Source organism: Trematomus bernacchii, unplaced genomic scaffold (genome assembly GCF_902827165.1).
Source record: "Trematomus bernacchii unplaced genomic scaffold, fTreBer1.1, whole genome shotgun sequence".
Lineage (NCBI taxonomy): Eukaryota > Metazoa > Chordata > Actinopteri > Perciformes > Nototheniidae > Trematomus > Trematomus bernacchii.
In genome coordinates, this window is record NW_022987840.1 from 5,284,600 (window position 1) to 5,306,645 (window position 22,046).

Below are 22,046 nucleotides of genomic sequence, written 5' to 3' on the forward strand. Positions count from 1 at the left end.
TTGAAATAACATGCGCAAAAAGTAACACCTAATGGGAATTAGTGTTAACTTAAGGCCAACTAGCAAGCTTACCATACAATGTTGAACCCTATAACTCAACACCCTTCCTCAATTTTTACCCTTACCCGCCCATTAACCAGGGACCTTACACTGATGAGTCTGGGACCATCGTTTGATCCCCTGACCCCTAACTAACATAATTTAAAAATCTTGTTTAAGCTTATTTAACGTTGTTTCGTTTTTAGAATGTTATATATTTGACCTCTGGCCATGCATCACAAGCTCAGCCTAAGGATGCTGAACACCTCTGTTTTAACGGTAAAGTCCTTTAAAATTGTAATTATTGTTTGGAATTAACCTCACACAAGTTATTTATTGGAATACAAACATCACAGCACAATGAGTACTCTCAGATGTTAAGTGATGTAGGTGGAATTATGTGTTGAATCCCTAATGGTACACAACAAACTAGGCTTACAATATGTTAGCTTGGTGATACACAGCATACTGTAACAAAGTTAAAGAGAAATAAAGAAGAAAGTCAAGATTTATTTTTACTTGATGATTACTTGTATGATGCACAATAGCTGCAGTATCATTGTAGTTGTTCTTTTCGCACACAAGACGCAAGTGTAATTAAAATTCTGTTAGTCCATAACGTGTCAGGGGTCAAAGGTCAAAGAACACCAGAACATTATGTCAAACAAAAAAACTTTATTTTTTATTATTTCCATTATCACTTTACCCAGTCAACATTGGCAGGCAGAATGAGTTTTTATTTTATTCAGAACAACATGGTGCTAGTTCAAGAGTGAAAGCAGTAAGCGGAAAAATAAATAAATACTGTGTACAAAAATACAACCTCACTGTACAAACTCAGCACCGTACAAAGCAAAGACGCAGGAGACTTACCAGACCTCAGTCTCCACAGGCATATGGCACTTTTAAAGACTGAAACAGTCAAGCTTTAAATCATCATACAAAACAAGCAGGAGTGCAATTCAGTTAACACAAATATTTATCAGGTTTGTTTCACGCTGGTAGGTCTGTAAGAAATCCACCAAAATGTGTCTTTGGTGAGAATGAATGAGATAAATACTATTTAAATGCAGACATGTGTTGAATCAGTAGCTTTACCACCCAGTATAATGCCATGTTTTTATACAGTAAGGAGATCTTATGAATTAAGCTGTTTGAAACAAATGAAAATGTTTTTTGTATTAATGTGTAGCCAGCATGTGCATACTCAGTGGCTGTAAAATGCCTCTGAAACTGTAATTATTAGATGGGATTGATTTTAAGTATTGATTCTTTAAATCAAGCATGTAGCCTACTATATATATATATGTCAATAGTCATTTTGTATTTAGACCTTAAATTGGTCAATATACGCTTTGATGCACAGCGGACTGTAAACACTCAACCGTAGACATTGGAGCAAATCAATGACCAGAGGAGGTCAAACTGCCTCTTGTGAATATCCAACTATAGAGTCACTGTAACAACATACAGTATAAACACTTCTCTTTTTTGTTGCATTTGAACCTTTCTCCATTTAAAAGTTCCTGAGTACCTGCTCAGAAACACAGGATCTCACAAAAATGCAGCCATGTTATGAAGTTTGATATGGTTAAAATGAGCAGCACTGCAGACGTAGATTCAAAAAACAATCAAATTCCACAAGTGTCACAACAGATCTTGGTCACTCATGCAACAGGAAGTGTTCACGCAGTTGGTCAAACTGTCTGGAAATCTCTCGTGCAACATAAAACAAAAAGTGTCATGCATTTTTTATGAGGATCAATATTCATTCCTAATCTTTCCACTGATGGAGTAGCATCACAGCAGATCACAACATGACAAGGATGACTTGCAGGAACCATTAAAAGAAACAAAAGTTACTTCCTCTCTTTTCACTACTTGAAGCCATTCACGAGTGAAGCGCTGAAAAAATGCTGATCAAATAAACGTTACTTCTTACTAAACACTTACTAAGGATCAGCTGCAAGCTCCAGATATGTCAGCTTCCACAACGACAAACTCTTTCTCTGTCCATCATGCATCAGTGGAATGCAAATGCAAAAAACTGTTAAAATACATCAATAGCAGCAAAGTATGAATAAATAAATAAATACATCCTATCACAAAAAAACACATTCATTTGTGGGCTTTTTTCCCGCATGGCACATGATCACAACAGCAAAAAATAAAAATACTTTTATAAAATGTGACTTCCCGAAATAGCTTCAGTATTTTTGGAGCTAAACTACTCTACACACTGTAGTTTGAAGCATCAGTTCTAAAACACACCTCATTCTGCATCGAATAAAAGCTTCTCAGTGACCCCCAGCCACCGGCAATACATACTGAACCTACAGTTTGCTACTTCCACTGCGCTGTCAAACAGGCATCAAAGACCCTCCTTCACTAACAGGCCGAGTGACGATCAACTTGTGGCTGCTGCTCTGCAGCTGATTGTGGAACTCAAAGGTCTTGAAGCGATCAGTCTTTGCTCTCAGTGCGCGTTCGTCTGATGACGGAGGAGAAGAAGCTTCGGCATTGTGGCGCCCCAATTAACATGGGAGCCTGGTTCTTGTGGACGATCTCAATCTGAAGATGGAGAGAAACAAAGGAAGCTCTGGTTCAGTTTGGTGCTGCTTGCTGCATTACAAACAAGGATGTAAGGTAATTAGTGAGTTAATGCTGCGTGCGTACCATTTCCTGCTTTGCGCGTTTATTTCCCTCTTTGTTTCAGGAATCTGTGGCCCATTGAACCTCCTGTTTTAATACTGTGAGCATCACGAGTTGCACCTTAGAAGTAGACATTTTAAGGGGCCCCTCTCCTTCTCCCAGGCAGGACATTCCCCTTTCCTCTTTTGACTATATTAGTGCTAATCAATTAATCAATTCAGAGAACCTTGTGAAAATCAATTAATAAAGTGTATATGGCACTTTGAGTAAATGTTTCTAGGTTCACACAAGTGAGGATTTGTTCCCTTTTTGTCTAATAATAACGTAAATGAAAGATGTGTGGTTATCGGAGTGTTGGTAGGACAAAACGAAACTTAGGGCCCTTTTCATGGTTTTCTGACATTGTTTTCTCTGACATGACCATTTATTCATTACATTTGGATGTGTTTTTATTTCACTTCTTTTTCAACCAATAATAATTAGCAACTACAACAATCTGCCCATATGGGTTCTTGTCAAATAATATGCATTAAGATGGATTCTAGTAAAGTATGGTCTTAAATGTACGAGTACAATATCTGAAAATATGTTGCTCCCCAACAGTGATGCCATTTCCTTTGAAAGTATAAATTGTAGATCACTGGAAGAACAAACATCAACCATCAAGTGTTGTCATATTAAACCCATAGTGCATTATACTGTTGCACTAAGTATCTAAACGCAGTAATGGGGAAAGGAAATGCAACTATCTGCATTAAAGGGACCACATTTACTTCTGAGGACCGCTGTCTTCTATTGTACTTGACTTGGTAGCAATCACCATCTTTCTCATGCTTTCTAAGATCATGGAACATGATTTAGGTTCATGTTTAAAAACCTTTTCATGGAAAACGCTGGTCTCATACAGTAAGCAATACATAAAGGAATAACTGAAATACATTTGGAGGATAACTAAGCTGTGTTTTAAAGATGCTACATTAAGAATTTCAATGAAATATTATCCCCAGCTACAGAGCAATGTGGCTCTAAAAAAAAAAAAAAAACTAATACACAATATCTTTGTATTTGCATTTTCCACAAATGTTATGTTCAGTCACATTTCAGTTTGCCGTAGTTATATCAGAGCTAGTTATCAAAGAGAAAGTGATACATGTCATGTCACTTTAAAATGCAAATGGTTGTATCGTGTTAAATATGTTATGCATGCAGGGGAACTGTGACGCATTTGCATAGTTGTTGTTGTTAATAATTAGTGGGATAACATCCCATTTGAACTGTGGTGTTTTTATAAGCATTTAACAGTTCGACTGATTCAAATTCAGCTCCAACATACAGTATGAATAACTCGCCGTGGAAATCATTGCAGCACAATAATGGATTGTCAGAACCCAACTTTGTGCCAGCAGACACAAGAGCACTCGTTTTGTCATGCATTGGGGTTTTCAGCTTCGTCTGAGCAATCCATATGTAAATCTCGGCAGCACTTCATCTGCTGTTGCCTTGTAATTAAAGCTAAACACAACCGTAATCAACACAAAGTGAGGAGTTTCATTTTGAAAAATAAACAACTTGGACAGAGGGCAAACACTTATCAAAGCACATGTTGGAGAAAAAGACAGAAAGCTAATTAGGAGAAGATAGACTTGCATCTCTAAATATTTGTTATCAGAAATGACTGCAGAAGTAACATAAAACAATGATCTGTGGGAGAAATAGAAGCAGCAGACACTGGAAGTAAAGACAGATTGGTATTCAGTGCAGAGCCAGTCCTTTAAGACCTTACTGGGTGAATTGATTTTGGTATTAACTTTAAATGAATACATTTAACTATTCATTTAATTACATGTATTGTATTTTGTGCATTCTTGCACAGTTGAATATGAAAAGTTCGATTTTTTTTGTTCTACTGTAATGTTTATTCGTAAAACACCAACCTGCCAAGGAACTGCAGATTAAAATGAGCGACTAAGGTAAAATACATAACGTCATAATGATGTCCATTATTGTACATTTTCCTATAAGTAATATAATATAAGGTAAGGTCAAGTTGTATGTATCACAACATCTTTTGAGACCAATATGTGGAGGATTATTATTCTGCACATTAGCAGTTCATCTGTAGTGATTATTGCAAACTACCATCTTGAAGGTTTTGCCACTGGGATTTGGAACGATTCAAACAAAGGCTATAAACAGAATAGCTCAAACGGGTGAAATCACATATTCAGGTGTATCGTGGATGTGTGAGGCTTTGAATAATGACACCATCGAGTGAGAGTAAATAGATACCAGCCAATTTTCCATGTAGCAAGTTTTTGTGATTTCTCGTCTTTCAGGTTGCTACATGTAATTGCTGTGTCTGGATCATGGATCATGGCTGACCCTGTTGCTGTCGCCCTGCTCACTGGTACATACTCTATAGCCTGCTGGGGGTAATTTAGTAATTTGTGATATTGGACTATTACATTTTTTAAATGTATTTGATCACCCTTACATTTGTTATACACGGTGCAACAGATCACACTTATGATGTCAAAGGTGCTAGAGACTTTTAATGACTCACAGTGCAGGGAGTCTGCATCCAAGGTTCCCCATCAATCTGCATGGGGAGGGATTTACTGGTTCTGCAAGAGAAGAAAACATGTAAGAATTTTAATGTTGCAACTTCATCTTCAACTGGAAGGAAATGATAACTGAGGACTATTTTACCATGATTAAACTGCTGATTGTGTTTTGCTTTTTGCCCCCAGGCCAAATATTGATCATGCTAACAAAATCAAGCAAAGATGCTGACAAAAAATCATCAACAAAATACCAAAATCTGACAAATTCTGATAAAACAGTGTGTTGTGGTCCAGTAGCTGACCTGATGGTCACGGAGGAGCACTGTGCCAGGCGTCTCCCAGCGCTCTTCAGGCCGGTGTAGATCTGACCCATCTCCATGGCTCCTTCCAGCCCCACCACCTCCAGCAGCTGGTCAGACAAGTCTGAAACACAGAAAACATAACTGTAAATATACTTATTTCCCTATCAAGACCAATATACAAGATATGCTGCTAGCATGCACGCTAACTTGAGATTTAGCTCCAGTTTTGCAAGGGCTGCTGATTAATAATTAAAACGAGAAAAATGACCTGATCAGAAAATGACATGAAGACATAAGGATCGTGTCATGGTTTGTTACTGCATGCATGAATAGTGTGCCATACAAGTATAACCGTTAGATCTGAATTACTGTTTTGGATAGGTATATACACTCTATGCTTAAAAGGTTCCATATTAAGTATATATACAACCTTTATGTTAATGTTTGCCCTAAATATGGCTGATCAGGACCAACACAATGATGGGTGGAATTAAGAAAATGTAAAAGAAAGAGAGGAAGGAAGGGAGAAAATGAGAAGGAAAGTGAGGATAAATAAAACAACCTAACTGATGTTCTTCACTTCAGAAACATTTCACCACAGATAAAAAACAAATCGGAAAAAAAGGAAGCCAGAACCAGCCTAATACAAAACAGCTATTAATTAAATTGCACCGGCAATGCAAAGCAATCTTGTGATATTATAATTATTAATATCTCTTCTGTTTTGCAGTTATGAGCATTGATTTTGCCCCTGCTGGAAGCCCAGTATCACGCAGGGCCCATCTGCTTCAGCGGCCCGCTCTGCCTCCGACTCTCCATCGACTCGTCCCTCCACAAATTAAGGAGCTGCTGCCACGCTGCTGGGAGCATGCAGACACTAATTGAAACGAAGACCCATTTTTAGGCGCTTGGTGCGTGTGAGCGAGTTAGCTCTGTGTCACCAATGCTGCTCCATCGCTGTCATGTGTATCTGAGCCACGGTGGTTTCCTGAAGAAGTGTTGTGGGTAATGTTGCTGTGGTCGTGAGGTGTTGTTGTCCCTGCCGAGCTGTGGTGTCCAGCTGTCACCATGGTGATGGACATGCGTCTGCCCCTATCTCGGTGCCGGACTGTGAGTGCAGTGCTTTCCAGGGTCGGAGTGTGAGAGTGTGTGTACAGACCCAGCAGGTTGACCTGCTGACACCGGGCTTTGAAGCTGCTCCCCCCGCTCTGACTTCTCACGTTAATGCAAACGGCTCACACAGGCCTACACTGACACGTATGATGGACAGCATCACCATGGCGATAGGGATTCCTTGTTGCCCGGGGCTACAAAGATCCAGTATTCCCAAGAGGGCTTACTGTTTGAAAGAGCGTAGAGCCTTCCTGCTAAATATAACAAGGTCAGCAGACTCTGTACAGACAAAATATAATGTACCTGTATGTTTTGGGTATACACACAGAGATGTTTGATTTATTTTTTATTTGAACACATTACTAATGCAACCACATTTTTTACAGTTGCAAATGCCATATGAGGTCATTCAAAGGAATAGTTGCAGTTTGGGAAATATGTCTTTTTGCTTTCTTAATGACTCCAAGATAAACATATCGATGCCACTCTTGCATTAGTCCTTTTTGTATATTTAAGTCTCAAGACTTATAGTTTAGATTAACATAAAGATAGGAAGCAGGATGAATGATATGCCTACAAACACCTCAACAACAAATGTATGTTTTGACACAACATTTCGTTTTACCCAACATGTATTACTGTATTATATTAATCAGAACCTTGAATCTGAGGGCAAACAAATATAATTGAATCTCAATGATTTCAGACCCATGATACAATCAGTCTACTTGACTGTCACTGATTGTGACTATGACTATGATTTTTGAAGGATATTTATTTTCTTATTTTAACCATTAATTCTAACATTAGAGGTTAAAACAGAAATAAACGTAACACAAATAAACAATGGCCTCAATCAAGTTTTCTAAAAGCCATCATGTTTACTTTCAAAAGGCAGTAAGTGGGGGAAAAATACAGTCACCTAACAGTTTACACAAGAAGGATGTTGCAATGTTAAACACACAAGATAAGCAGTCTGAGGCCGAGTATAACCTACAATAAACATTATGTGCCTCACTCAGGTGTAAAAGGCAATATTTGACAGCAATAAAAAAACAGCCACTGAAAGTAACAACGCAGAGAGAGTGAGACAGTCATGTGAATTACAGTCCTTACAGTATGGGAGATTCCCAAGCAACCCTGCAGGCTTTAATCTTGGCAGCCATGTCTTCCCATCAGAGTGTGGGATAAGAAACGGCGTCCTTGTCATTGTCAAACAACTACCTGTCGGGGCTAGTGGCGGCACAGTGACACATGTGGAGCAACAGTGAGAGAGCGGAGGAATAAAAGGGAGACAGTGAGGACCAGCAGCCGATCAGCTGAGAGTAAAACTAAACGGGAATGGCGGGAGGAGGAGGCCAATCCTCTAAAGAAAGCTTCATGGGGCTTGTCATGGGGCATCAGTCCCAAGCCTCAGCCCCTCCACCCACACATGGACCTCCCACCTCCCCCCCCACCCTGCTTAAACCTCAGTCCCATTCTAAATAATTCACTCCGTAGCCATTCCCTTCCACCTGAGGGGCTTGTCTCCTGGCGTCACCAGCGGGACGATTTAACAGCTCCCGAAAGGTCAGGTTTTTCTTTTTTTTTTAATCCAGCAGCCACCCTCCACCCACAAACTCGCGCAACCACACACACAATAATCCCTGCCAACAGTTTGATCCGTGCATCGTGCTCAGCGGTGCCCCCTCTGGGCTAATGCACTCCTGTGTTTACCTCTAAATACGTCGTTCTCTTGATCTGACAAGTTAGGCTGCTCACCTTGAGGGCACCTTCCACAAGGGCACACACACACACACACAACACACGTCAATAAAAAGGCAAACACAAACAGAGAAGAATGACAAGAGGCAGACAAATGCATACTCCCCACTCACACTAAGTGCCTTTCCAGGTTCAGATGTGGGCCTTTTTATAAACCACACTGATTGATTTTTATTCAGGGATTAATGGAGTGTTCATTGTAGCAATATTGGGTTTAAATTGATCAACTATCTCCCTCACAGTCGGTGCCACACAGCACCTTAACTTCACAGTCACATCTTTCCATTTTGGAAAGCTATATGCATCCCGGCATACAGCAGCAGTTGCTTAAAGAACGTTTGTTGTGATTTGGCTGACTTTTATTCCACTCTTTCACTGCCATTGCTGTGATTTACTGTACTTACACAACAATAAAAACATGTTTTCTCTCATCAAAAGAACAGTTCATGCTGCTTCTGTAAATGAGGTGCTACTTTTCTCTTTCATTCTTTCTCCCTATCTTTTCCATCTTCATTTTGAAGGTGCAACAGCAACTGATATACAAAGGAAACAAACATGGAATAACAACAATTAAAGCCTCACAGAGTCCTGTTTTTTCATGTTCTGATCAGTGAAGCCTCTTAAGGGATCACTGTCGGCCATGTCTGGAGGTCCTCACTGAGACACCTGAAGATTTAGTGTGCACCTAAGCGAGCAACAGTTGAACATGATGGGAAATAAAAAAATATTTGTTTCCGCCAAAATGACAACTTTTGTGGGAATTAAAAACAAAAAAAAACATTCTCAATCTTAAAACTAGATACTGTAGTCAACCAGAGGTGAAATATCTTGAACCCTTAAATTCATCTTTGAGTAAAAAAAATCTGCAAATTTGGAGAATCCTGTTTTTAACAATAACGGAACGTAAAATGTTCACAAAACACATTGTTTACCATGGCAATGACCTCAAGCTAACTCCGGGGCAGAACAGTGAAGCTGACCCCTTGAGGCTGGCTCCAAGAGGGAGCAAAACTGCAAAGCCCCTTATGTTAAAATACCCAACTTCACAGCGCCAACTTTTCAAATTCTAAATGCAGAGATGACATTTTTTGCATGTTGGTAATAATATCTTTACATATTAGAATGGAATATATATTCTTCATATTTCTTGCTTTTTCTAATGAGACCTTCAAGTTGCTCACACCATTTGACCAGATAGGACAGAGCAGCTGACTCATTCTGCTTTGTTCATTCATAGTTCCATTGACGGGCTTCCTTTGGACATAAATGGATTCAGGGGTATGCCCAACACCCCCCCCCCCAGTCCGCTCTTATTAACTGAGCCTGCCCACTGGAGCCTACACAGACCATTAATACACAAGTGACAGTTCCAAACAGTGACAGGATTGTACCTTTCTTTGCAAACAAAACCTGCTAGCTATGATTAACCTTGTCCTCTGTGAAATATTCATGCACTCAAGAAAAGTTTGGTGGAAAGTTTAGACTTTGATCTATCTAAAAGGAGCAAGGACACAGACTGTGTCTGGTGTAGGCCCCCTGCACTTTAAAACCTGGATTTCTGCAGACAATGTTTGTAGTCTTTTCAATAGTGAGATATTTCAGACCGGACCAATGTGGTAAAACAAATCCACATATACTCCTTTATATTTCATTATCTTATATAATTGGGAAAGCAATAAACAAATGTAACATGTATGAATTATTATGTTGTCAAATCTACCTTGAACTGCAAACATCAGTTCCTTGGGGTCCAGTACTGGTGTCCTCTTGTCTTGGCTCTTTTTGCCTCCTTTGCGGTTACCCCTTCTCTTCTTGCTCTCACCCCAAAGGTTTGAGCCGCCGTGCATGCTGGGAATGTTGAGAATGGCAATGCCTTCCAAAGAGATGCTGCTGAGGTCCAGAGTGACACCATCACACTTTTACAAGGGAAAATAAGAATTGATTTGTTTAGTATTTCAGGCAGAAATATTATTATCAGTCAAGTGATATAGTATATTCAAATGACTAATCATCCACAAATCACCTGATGAACAAGGACATGTCTGAGCCTTAACCTGTCTGTCTGTACTTATCTATAAATCTGCCTCTCTTTCTATATCTACCTGAGACTGAGCCTGTCTGTTTGGGCTGAGCCTGCCTTTAAAAACACTCTTCTAGTCAATTTGATCTGATTAAGCTGAAAAAGGCTGCGATTCCTCTAAATAGTGGATTTTGTACCAGTATGGATCCTCACCTCCCCTGGTAGTGTATGTACTTATCGAGCACTAATTAATGAAGACCTCTGCACTGTTAGGATCGCACGAGAAGGGGGAAGATGAATTGTATAGACACCATCTTCATTATCACTCAATATCACACACAGCAGGGTCGTGTAGGGCTAATTACCTGTGTGTTGAACTGATGTTCAGTGAGAAGCGGGTGGGGAGGTGCACAGATAGCCTTCACACATCAACACTTTGTCTGGCTTCATTTGAAACAAGTACCATTTGTGCCATTTATGGAACACAGGCAGACCAGAATATGTTAACAAGCACCATTATTCTTACCAAGGTACTTGCAGCGATCTGCATTACAGTATGTGAATGTTTTTTTAAATCAAATAATTCAATAAAATAGATGTAGGACTGGTTGGGATTCCCATAAAAGAGTTGATCAAATAATGTTTGAAGTCTATCTATCCCATGCTAATAGTTTCTCTTCTATAGGGCTCAACATACTGTAAAGAATGTGGTTTGATTTACCTCAACCTCCAGAAAGTCATGGAGCTTCTTACATGTGGCAGAAAAGGTCTCTGACGTGCCAAACTCAAAGTACCACAGCTTGTTCTTTGTTCTGAAAGAAACAAGACAACATGAATTGCAAAGGGACCGAGCAAAGAGCCAACATACTGTAGTTTTCCCCACATCAAAATCTGAAGCGTGTAGTCATAGCATCTCTTCTGCTCATTCATATCTCTTGTCCTTTATGAGATTATGAAAAGAGAACATTCTGTAGAGGTGTTTTTGATTCATGCTTGAAAAAAAGGATCTTCTAAACTACACAGGAAATACCTTTAATGTTTACCACTGACCGAATCCACACAGTCATTAATCTCCAGAGAATGCATAATGTGGGTCATTAATCACATATTGAAGCATAATGATGAATCTTAAGCCAGTTCAAGAAGCATCTGAGGGAGCACACGGGGTGACCAGTGGGTACCCATGCCCAACATTAGGGCCCAGTGAGGGGTGTGAGAGGGTAATCTAAACTGCCCCTTCAATTAACAGAGGACTGGGGCGCTGCTCCCCGGGCTTCCTACAGCTAACTATCCCATTGCTAAGGCTGATGATCAATGACCTCGCAGGGGTGACTCACCATCTGTCCACATACTGCTACGGCACATTACATTCACTCATGACTACTCAAATAAAATGTACCTTTTTCGTTTTAGAGATTGGATTTTTTTAGTTGTACCCCTTTATATAGACATACATTTGTTTTATTAGTTTATTCGATGTTAAATTGCATGACTAACACTTAAAACTGCAAACAGACGTCTTACAGTTCGGTCAACACCTTCAAATTGAATAGATCTCTTGTGGACTTAAAGGGAGAATTAACTTAAATATTTGTGGGCAGCTGATTTAACATTTCGTGCAATGCTAGGGCTACCAATATTAGGCCTAAGCCCGCTAAAGCTTCCTGGAGGGCAACATTAGCAGAGATGAGCTATGAATGATTTACACGTCGTTTTAAAGAAAGTCCTATAGGGAAGTGGATAATCTTCATTACTGGAGCTAGACCATTCTCACAACAGAGTGTACCCTATAATGATAAGGTCTACTTGAAAATAAAAAGTTATAGTCTAATATCACATGGAGTAGATAAATATAAAAGCGAGGGCATTAAAACAGGAAATCGAAGAGGGACAAAGACTAGACAGCTGTTGTTGATGTCACAGAAATCACAATGCAACATCACAGCTTTCAAGCAGCGTCACAGCGTCCCGCCGATCGCAAAAGCCTTTTAATCTTTCCAAGAAACAGCAGACAACACACTATTCATCAAAAAGATTCAAGGACAGACACAATGCTGACACGCAGAATTGAAAACAGTAAAAAATGGCCTTCTCTTAGCTTGAATCAAAGCGCTACAAGAGGAACGTATTAGTATAAGAAGAGTAACAATCACTGAATTATTGATTTCCTCATTAGGACTTTTGTCAGGACCATTTAGCCACTTTATAAATGAGCTTTCATTAGGGTACTTGCAAGGTAGCCCAACTCACAGTTGATTTATAATGTGCAACATGGTCAATAGAAGAGGGATGGGAGCAGAGGGAGGTGGGAAGAGGCAGGAGGGCGACGGGGCCACGCTGAGAGGCTTTCCACAACAACACATCCCTACATCTCCCACTGCATCACCACCTTCATCATCCTCATCATCACCAGTCTGTAGGCTCAGTAGTCAAACCCAAGAGAACACATTAACAAAGGCCTGGGCAATTTTGCAAACAAACAAATTAAGGTGGCCACTCTGAAAAGCATATTCAAAACTAGTGGCTGTTAGAGATTGATGGAGAGAATGAGGCCAAATACACTACAGGGCATGTGTTGTATGCTCTTTGTTATTGTTGATTTAAAGCTGGTTCTGGTATGTTGCTGTAACATTCAAGAGGCTCTGATATCTGAAACTATGAGTAAACCAAAGCAAGTTTGAGAGGTAAAAAAGTGAATGGAAAGAGGATGCTCTCTAACTGCAGCAAGCTGAGGTAAGGGTGTTATTTCAAACTGCTTCAAAGAAGAAAAACGTCCAATTATTCAAACTACAGCTAAACCACTTCATGAATGTATGGACGCGAGGTAAGGAGAAACTAGAGGAACGTAACAGAGAGAACACACACATGTTCCTCACACATTTACACATTCTGCAGGCATTACTGCTGTGCTAGCTAACATACCCAAATCTCCAACTAAACTATATATTGCACTACATTGTTTTGTGAACATTACCCACAATGCAACTGGAACTCATTACCCAAGGACAAGAAGAACAACTGCATGGAGGGAAAAAAGCGATATCTCTGGTTCTGCTGCATCAATTTAGATGTTTCTTCGTCGTTTACAAGCTGCTACATGTTTCACCTGTTACATGGACATTCATATAATAATGACCAACTTCATTTTCAAAAAAGCTAGTAACCGACTGATTCTCCTCAAATTTGATAGCATGACTACATCATGTGTACAGGAACATCCTGAACAGAGACATCGTAATACAGAGAAACCCAGCTGCACTTGGACACTGAAGACACACTGTAGGAATAGATACAGTAAAAGACAGAATCTAACCATCCTGTCGATTTCCACCACTTAACCTAACAAGCGCACCATGGCAACAAATCACCTCATCTGCCTGTTCATTAGGTAATTAGGAGCATCCCATTGGCCGGATCGGATTGTCATTTGTTATCTGCCGACTGATGCTAAACACTAGACTCCTCTGACAGAACGACAGAGGAGCGTCTTCAATAGTGGCAAGCTTATGCTAGGATTAATAGGGAGTCCATTTGAGTAAGATGATACTTTTAATGTAGATTAAGTGCAATAAACGTGAACATAAAGTGCCCATTTGCTTATACTGTTGGCTGACTCCTGCATCTTTCTAGGAGATTTTAGAAATCCCTTCATTAGGTCTCCTGTGGAATATCTGTGTCAGATTCTTGTTTTCAGTCGCATGTATGTAGCTGGTTTTATAATTCAACTAGAAGCCACAAGGCCCCTGTGTGTGATTGTAACTTCAGTGTATCAATGCAAAGACTACTGCAATAATAACTTTGGCGGTGTGAATGTGAGATCAGCTGTAGTAGTCACAGCTGGCACACCAAAAGAAAACAGTGGCTCAGGTTTCCAGAGCTACTGAGGTGTAGTTTATTTGCACAAACAAATCATAAAACAAAACTGAAAGAAGAGGACATATACAAACTGTGTGGCCAAGAAAAACAACAACCCAAAAGGGCTTTAGAGAAACATCTCACACCAAGAGAAACACATCCAGGCAAGCAACAGAAAGACAAATGTCGCTCAAAAAGGCTGAATTCAAACAATACACAATGTTCATCACAGCTCCACTGGATGGTCACCATATTAAAGGATGTCAGAGGCAATAAGCTTCAGTGCAGCGCCGCTGTCCCGAGGCCACAGCACCTTTAGATGCACTTTCCACCGGCCACACTGAACGCCAGGCACACAGCCATTGATTTATTTCCCCTCTGACACTTAATCTAACCCACAATGATCTACGACCTTATCTTCACACTAATTTCTTCTTGATCAGAGGTGATAAATATCGCATTGACATAACCAACTCTTTGTGCATTGCATCAATGCACTGTTTTGTTTAACATGACACCGCCTAGAGCGCTCCGACTCCGACTGGCAGTTTGAGAAATGACCCGAGTTGCATCGCCTTGCCTTCAGAGATGCGGCAAGCAGTTTGAAAAATGTATTTCTTTCTGTTGCACTGCAGTGATTCATAGGAGCTTTTTATATATATACCAAAACTACTGATACGGGTATTACACATCCAACAGCTTTAGAAACAAAAAAACTGAGCTGTTTAAATCACATAGAAATGAACGGATAAGCTTTATATACTTATACTGCACAAAAAGAGCTAGATTGTCTCATTAGCAGACAGTGCATATGAAGTTAAAAGAAAAAATAAGGATCATTTTAGGCTTAAAGGTTACTTTATAATGAATAAATGCAGCGGTCTAATTTGACTTATGTGTTAATGGCAGGAATACTTGGTTGAGTTGCCCTTCATTGCACAGACATTCCCGCTCCTTCATTTTAAAGGTATTTCTGTAATTGATTTCAACACGCAAATGCTGTTATCAGGCTGCTTAACGGTGAGCATAATAATAAAATAAAGTTGAAATGAAGGAGAATATAATTTGTGATACTGTGGGGAACTGTTAAGACACCTGAAATGAATTCAAAGCAATACTGTTAATGAATGATTTCATATTGTTTGCAAAGCTTGGGGCGTTATAGAATTGTGCTTATCTAATGTCTGACACCTTCAGCAACACATCTGCAGGGGGGACACTTTGATTTAAGTCTGTTTCACGACGAGAGTGCAACTGACTCAGTTATTGTTCTTCATTAGCTTTCAGGAGTCAACCCCTAAAGACCTGAAGTATTAAAGCACCTCGGCAGCACCTTTGCTTCATGTTGTCATCGCTCTCTCTCCCTTTTCTGTCTATATTTGGCGGTAATAATGAAAGGGGAAAGAAAACGTGATAAAAATCATATTTAGAGACTGAAAAGAAGCCTGTATCTCAAATAATTGACATTCTTCAAAACTCCCTCCACTTTTTCATTCATGCAGTGAATGAATTCAAAAGTTCCTTTTGAAAATAAATATAGGACATTACAGCAGGCAACATTATCATTTAACAAAGAATAATGAATGTGGGTTAATAACTTTAAAATGAAGATATGGCTATTAATGTTTTTTTTAAATACTTCATGTTCAGTATAAAAGGCCTTTTTCAACAATGTTACCAGGAACATGAAGGTTTTGCATCCGAATGACATTTGCTACAAGTGATACAGATTAATAAATGATGTCCATTAATATCAGCCCGGTATCCATAGGAATAACATCTATTGTGGCTAATGACATACACTTTTTACAATTACCACTATCCTTTTTATTTTTTTATTTTAAAGATGAATTGCCTTTATCGGATTGGTAACAGAAGAGAGAAAGACATTACATTAAACAGGAAACATGGGGTGAGTCTGAGACATGCAACAAAGGTCCACAGCCAGACATTAAGCCAGTGAGTTGTAGTAAGATAACCATTTAGCTACTGGACCTCCAGCTTAATGCTGTTTAACATGTTCATTGTTGATATGGCTTAATGAAAAGAGTTTTGTAGATACATTATCAGATTTAGTAGTGAATAAAATGAAAATCACAACATTTAGTATATTAACTGACCAATCTTACTATTTTATATATATATATATATATGTATGTGTGTGTGTGTGTGTGTGTGTGTGTGTGTGTGTGTGTGTGTGTGTGTGTGTGTGTGTGTGTGTGTGTGTGTGTGTGTGTGTGTGTGTGCCCACTGAGCTGGGGACAGGGCCACAGGTGAGATCCCTCTAAATTACACACAAGTGGTCATTAATTATAGATGACACTTTGGTCACATAAACGATTTCATCCTCAAATGAGGTCCGAGGGCGGCCGCTACTGAGGTCCACTATTCATGTGTGTGTGAGCGTGTCGGTGTGTAAATGAGTGTGTGCACATGTGTAATTTAAAGCGCCATCACCTGTGGCCCTGTTCCCAGCTCAGCAGGAAACACGCACACACCTACATGCCTACACGTACATTAGCATTAGGTGTGTTGATGGCTGCGTGTGTTGGTGATTCCGGCGGCCCTTCCAGCACATCGCAGTCTTTGATGAACATACTCATTATGCTAAAGAGTGCTCCATGCCTGGGCTTCCCTGTGCCTTCAGGAAAGGTTAACTCAGGATGGTTACACAGCACAGCGAGACACTGTGGGCGCACGGGGGCAGAGCGGCTCTGGAGGAGCGCCGTGACGGTGTTAGATGTATCGGGACCAAAAATAGATCTGGGTATGCAGGGCAAATATCATGGGAACATCAAGGTGCCATGATCGATGCCAGAGAATAAACAAACATTGCAGGTGAAGCCTCACCAGCTTTCACACGGAAACTAAATCGTCCCAAATCAGATGTTTGCCCTCAGATCTCATGAGCTCCAATCAAAAGCCACTTTGTATTGGCTTTGTATCAGAATATGTTCTTGAAGTGAAACAGACTAATGTCTATTCATATCTGCCCAAGATCCCTTTGGTATTTATCCAGATTGGATGATTCCAATCCTCATCTTGAGTAAATGTTTCTATAACCACAACAATTCCCATAAAAGGATGTATAACCTTTATATAGGTAGAGTTTGATAAACGCAACGAAGGTCAACAGCCTGAAATTTGCCCGGGAAGTTGTACTAAAAATGGTCATTGCCTTTACTTAAAGATACATCTTGAACCAGGAAACAATCCGAATGTTCATGGTTCAGGAGTAACGCATGGAGGGAAATATATATATTTTTTTATAAGTTATAGGAACAGAAGTGTCGCAACTTCAGTCTTTCCTTTCCATTATTCTGACGCTATTGAGGTTGCGCAAAGTGGATATCACGGTGTTGATTAAATGTCCCGTAAAGCTTTGGGGTCGTGTCAGTCTGCGCTACAGTCATGTACTGTATGTCAAAACTGAGAATTGGTTCAAATGAAAGAAAGGAATCTGCTCAGTGACTCAAATCTACCAATCTGAACATCAACGGGTGAACAAAGATGTATATAAGAACGAAACCGTATAACAAGACAAAGTTTGTAATTTTCTAAACCTCTCTCTCTCTCTCTCTCTCTTGCTCTACCTCACTCTCCTCATTTCTCATCCATCCCTTTCCCTTAGAGTCAGAGATTAGTGTGTAATTACATTGGAGATCAGCAAAAAACGGGGTGAAGAAACGGAGTAGTATATTTTAACAAGGCGGTGGAGGAGTGTCAGAGGGGGAGGAGGTGGCGCAGCCCTCGTCACGGGCCGACTGATTGTCTGCTTTTAATCCTCAACCTCATTATCACCTCCAGGTCCGGCAGTGGCAGTAAATGAATCTATCTGCCGAGTGTCAAATCTTCACACCTTCGCCCTGGTAATCACCCCATGGTGCAAATGCAGAAGACGGATAGAACAAGAGAAATGAAGGGAAGAGCTAGGGTATGACCCCTGCATTTCATCAACACAATCCCCTCATTTCATGATTAACAAAAGCTACATGAAGTTGTTTGTTTGGTAATTAAACCTTGTTAATTTGTATGCAGTTTCTTTGAGGTCAAACCAGGGAGAAGATGTATACTGTAGATTGGGATCAGGGGGGGGGGGGTAAAAAGCTTTACTGCTGTCAGATAATTAAAAAAACTAAATGTTGGGCTGACAACTTACATGTTTGTTTATCTCATAATTTTGTCTAAGAAAACAATTGAATAGCCACGTCAAGGTTTCACAAATACGGTGACACTAGAACTTTGAAAATACATAATAAATAAGCAATTTGAATCAATGAAAATGTGCCAATATTGTGTTTAGATATACAGTACATTCATTATTTTTTCTATCCACAGACAGTGCTGTTCCAAAATACATTTTGTTGTACAATGAACACTATCAAAAATACTAATTTTGAGTATTCTGTACAACCAACATGTTCAAAACAATTTTACGATGCAGAAAGTCAGGTCAATCTCTACAGCTGTGAAAGAGCTCTCTCAAAACTTTCATTAAATACCTTAACTGATGTTAAATTATACCCCAGTCTGAGGAACAGTACATTATTTATCCAAAAGGTTTAGCTAAACAGATAAAAACAAACAAAACGACTCAGTATCTTGTGCAAGAAGGTATATTAGTAAAAGTGTGTGTGTCTATAATGTGTGATTATTAGGATTTTATTTGACTGAAATCTTTCAGTGCATTCATGTTTTATGGTGCATAAAGCTTGTTAAAAAGTAGTCAAAAATATCAATCCTTTCATTTATTTTTGAAAGAAACATCCTTATTGCAGATAAAAGTGATATAAAATACTGTAGCAGAGAAAGGCTGCCTCTTTTGACACTGAAGATCCTGAGAAACTGCTTCAGGCTGCGGGAAAATGACTCTGTGATAAGTTGCAATACACCTCCAATGGACACGAGCCCTTTGGACAAATTCAACAAAATCTATGCTACCTTGAAAAACTATAATCATGCATTATTGAATCGGCAAGGATAGTGTGTAATAGAGAGATCCTAAACCCATTCCCCCTACTGAATTATTCATTGAATTCAAATAACAGACAGAATAATTTTCTTAAAATATCTAAATCATTTTTCACAAAGGCTTAAAATGGTGTAAAACAACAGAGCTGTGTGTGTCCTGCATGGAGACCTAGAAAGTGACTGAAGTTGAGTGTGACGAACAATGTTGAAACATGAACATTGGTACCAGCGTATAAAGGGATTACTACCCAACACCCTCTTTATTTTATCACAAAATTAGAGTCAATACGTTTATCTATAAACCTTCTTTTCCTTGTGAAATCTTTCTCTCTCATATCATGTTCAAGCAACAAGCAGCAGAGAGATGGTTGGCTAAATGTTGTACTAGGGTAAAAAATGATAATTAGTACAAATGGGATTATTAGGAGGCTGCATGTCATCAGTCTGACTGATCCATGATGTCAAACTAGCCAAGCAAATTCAATTAGGCCTGCAATTACTCCCTGGCGCTAGTGGAGACGTATGGGAGACTTTAAATATTGATGGAAACATAGATGCCACATTTGTTCTACTCATAAAGGTAGACGCATCTTCTCGAGGTAATCGCTAATGCTAAATATGGAGCTGGTCCATTCGTCATGCTGAGCTCCAGATCAGATCTGCACATACAGTACACTGTTGGTTTGTTTACACTGGGAGGAGTTTGACATTTTCTTTTTTATTTCTTTAGATAAAGTGAGACTTGTTCCCATTGTGGTCGTTGGTTCAAGAAATATTTCCTCAAGTGTGCTGTCATTCTAGGCCATAAAGTTGCAAGATATTTGATTCTGAAGGGGACAAATATTTTTCAATTACCTCAATGTACACATTCATGAAAAAGAGTGTGCTCCTACAATTCAAATTCCAGCTGTATGTTTTATAACAAATATGTGCAGCCATAAAAATATAGTTTGGACAGTTTAGAAACTGCATGTAGATAACGGATCTATTGTGGCAGTTTTAAAATAAATGAAATAAATAATTGTAATATATTAAGTTGTTCAGTATACAATTACTGAGATCGATAATATAAGTGTTGGCATACTCCATATTTCACATGAGTAATTGTATATAGTATTTATATAAGCCCATTATATATACGCAATGAATTAAACCAAATGTAACATATGCTTAGAGATAGTCATCATTGAAAGGAATTTGCAAAGCCCATTGAAATGTTTAGATAATTGTTGAAAACAAATGCAGCCGTTGTATTAGCCTGATAATGTAATCAGGCTGCTATTCATAGCATTAACCGTCTGAATTAGTGTTAACTCTTGTTGCAGTATCTTATGGTTTTATGAGGACAGAACAGTTTGGAGCCTCTGGGATAATATATTACATTTTCTTTACTGACCCAAAAACATTTCAAATAAACCGTCAGTCACACACTTACCTGCTGTTGAATTTCTCTGGATGCTTTTCCCTCATAACATGGAAACGATGTGCAATTGAGGCATCCTGAAAGAAAGAAAGACATTTCAGTTCAGCGACTGCAAATAATGTTGAGTTTGTTGCAGGGGATTTTCTTCTCCTCAAACTTAAAGTTCCCCTATTATTCTGTTTTTCATCAATATATTATGAGTCTCAGATATATATACAAAACATGTCTCTGAAGTGTTGGCTCCAAATACCAAACAGATCATTGTAGCATCCCATAAACCCCTCTGTTTTAGCCCTGTTTCAAAAGTGCTGATTCTCTGGGTGTTTCTCAATCGCGAGTAAAGCTGCTTCAGAGCCACTATTTCAAGCATACTACGTCATCGAGTGCCGCCGAAGTACTGTTCCAATGTCCAGCATACTTGGAAATCTACCGAGCCCGGCGTACTCCGTTTGGAGAAATATCGAGGCTGCACATGAGTAGACTCCGCGGTCTTAAAATCCCCACAATGCTTTGCGCACGGACCAATTTCCCCAAATCTGTGACGGAAAATGTAAGGCGGGGCCTCTCATATGACGCACACCTGCACACTTGCTAGCCTGTTCCACTCTTTGTTTTCCGAATGCCAGGAAGTATTCTTGCCTCGCTTCTGAAGCAAGATGCTCGGCAGACATGTGCTACCAAGCAAGCGTACTCGACATTGAGAAACACCCTCTGTCTGTTACTTTAGATGAAAATAAGGAGCCACTCCCCACGCCCCTCAGAGATATTTGGTTAAAAAGAACAAAATGTGCTCTAGGAGGAGATTCAGGTGATAAGGTTGGGGGGTGGTACCTTGGTTGGTGATTGGCTAATGGTTACACAAGCCAAAAAAATCGTTATGACATCATAAAGTGGCCAACACCTGATCAGCTCATTTTCAGACAGGTTTTTATATAAATGGATCAGGACAAAAAGAGAGAGAATCTTTTCTCCTGAAACGTTCCGAATCTCTTTACACAGAGGGGACACATGTTTATGTATAAAAGACGTGAAAAAGTGCATTTTGCATAATAGGTCCCCTCCTTGCTCAAAATATTATACATCCTTTTACACTTAACAAATATGATGTTTAATTATTCTGTGACTAACTACAGTATATCCTGCTGGCATTTAAAGATGCTCACATGGAAAGCAACTAAACAGCCACAGCAGAAGTGTAACTACTTGCCTTTATATCCTATGCAACTTCTTCCTCATTAACCAACTTTCTAGAGTTCTCAAACAGCGCGGTTACACCTTGCGTGTCCCTTGTGTATGTTTTTATATGATGGAAGAAGCTGTGTGCAGGAGGTGGCAGCGGGGTT

The 22,046-nt window shown here is 39.4% G+C and overlaps 1 protein-coding gene across 1 annotated transcript in view; it reads right to left on the reverse strand.

The window, feature by feature from the left end:
- Positions 1-693: 693 nt before the first annotated feature.
- The window catches only part of dgkb (diacylglycerol kinase, beta), a 56,018-nt gene continuing 34,665 nt past the window's right edge, over positions 694-22,046 (reverse strand). The window contains exons 20-25 of the mRNA XM_034153373.1: positions 20,716-20,780; positions 11,176-11,266; positions 10,155-10,350; positions 5,558-5,678; positions 5,255-5,315; positions 694-2,610 (exon numbers count right to left, since the gene is read on the reverse strand). Of these exons, the coding sequence (XP_034009264.1) occupies positions 2,503-2,610; positions 5,255-5,315; positions 5,558-5,678; positions 10,155-10,350; positions 11,176-11,266; positions 20,716-20,780 (642 nt within the window). The 3' untranslated portion in view covers positions 694-2,502. The remainder of the gene's footprint in view (positions 2,611-5,254; positions 5,316-5,557; positions 5,679-10,154; positions 10,351-11,175; positions 11,267-20,715; positions 20,781-22,046) is intronic.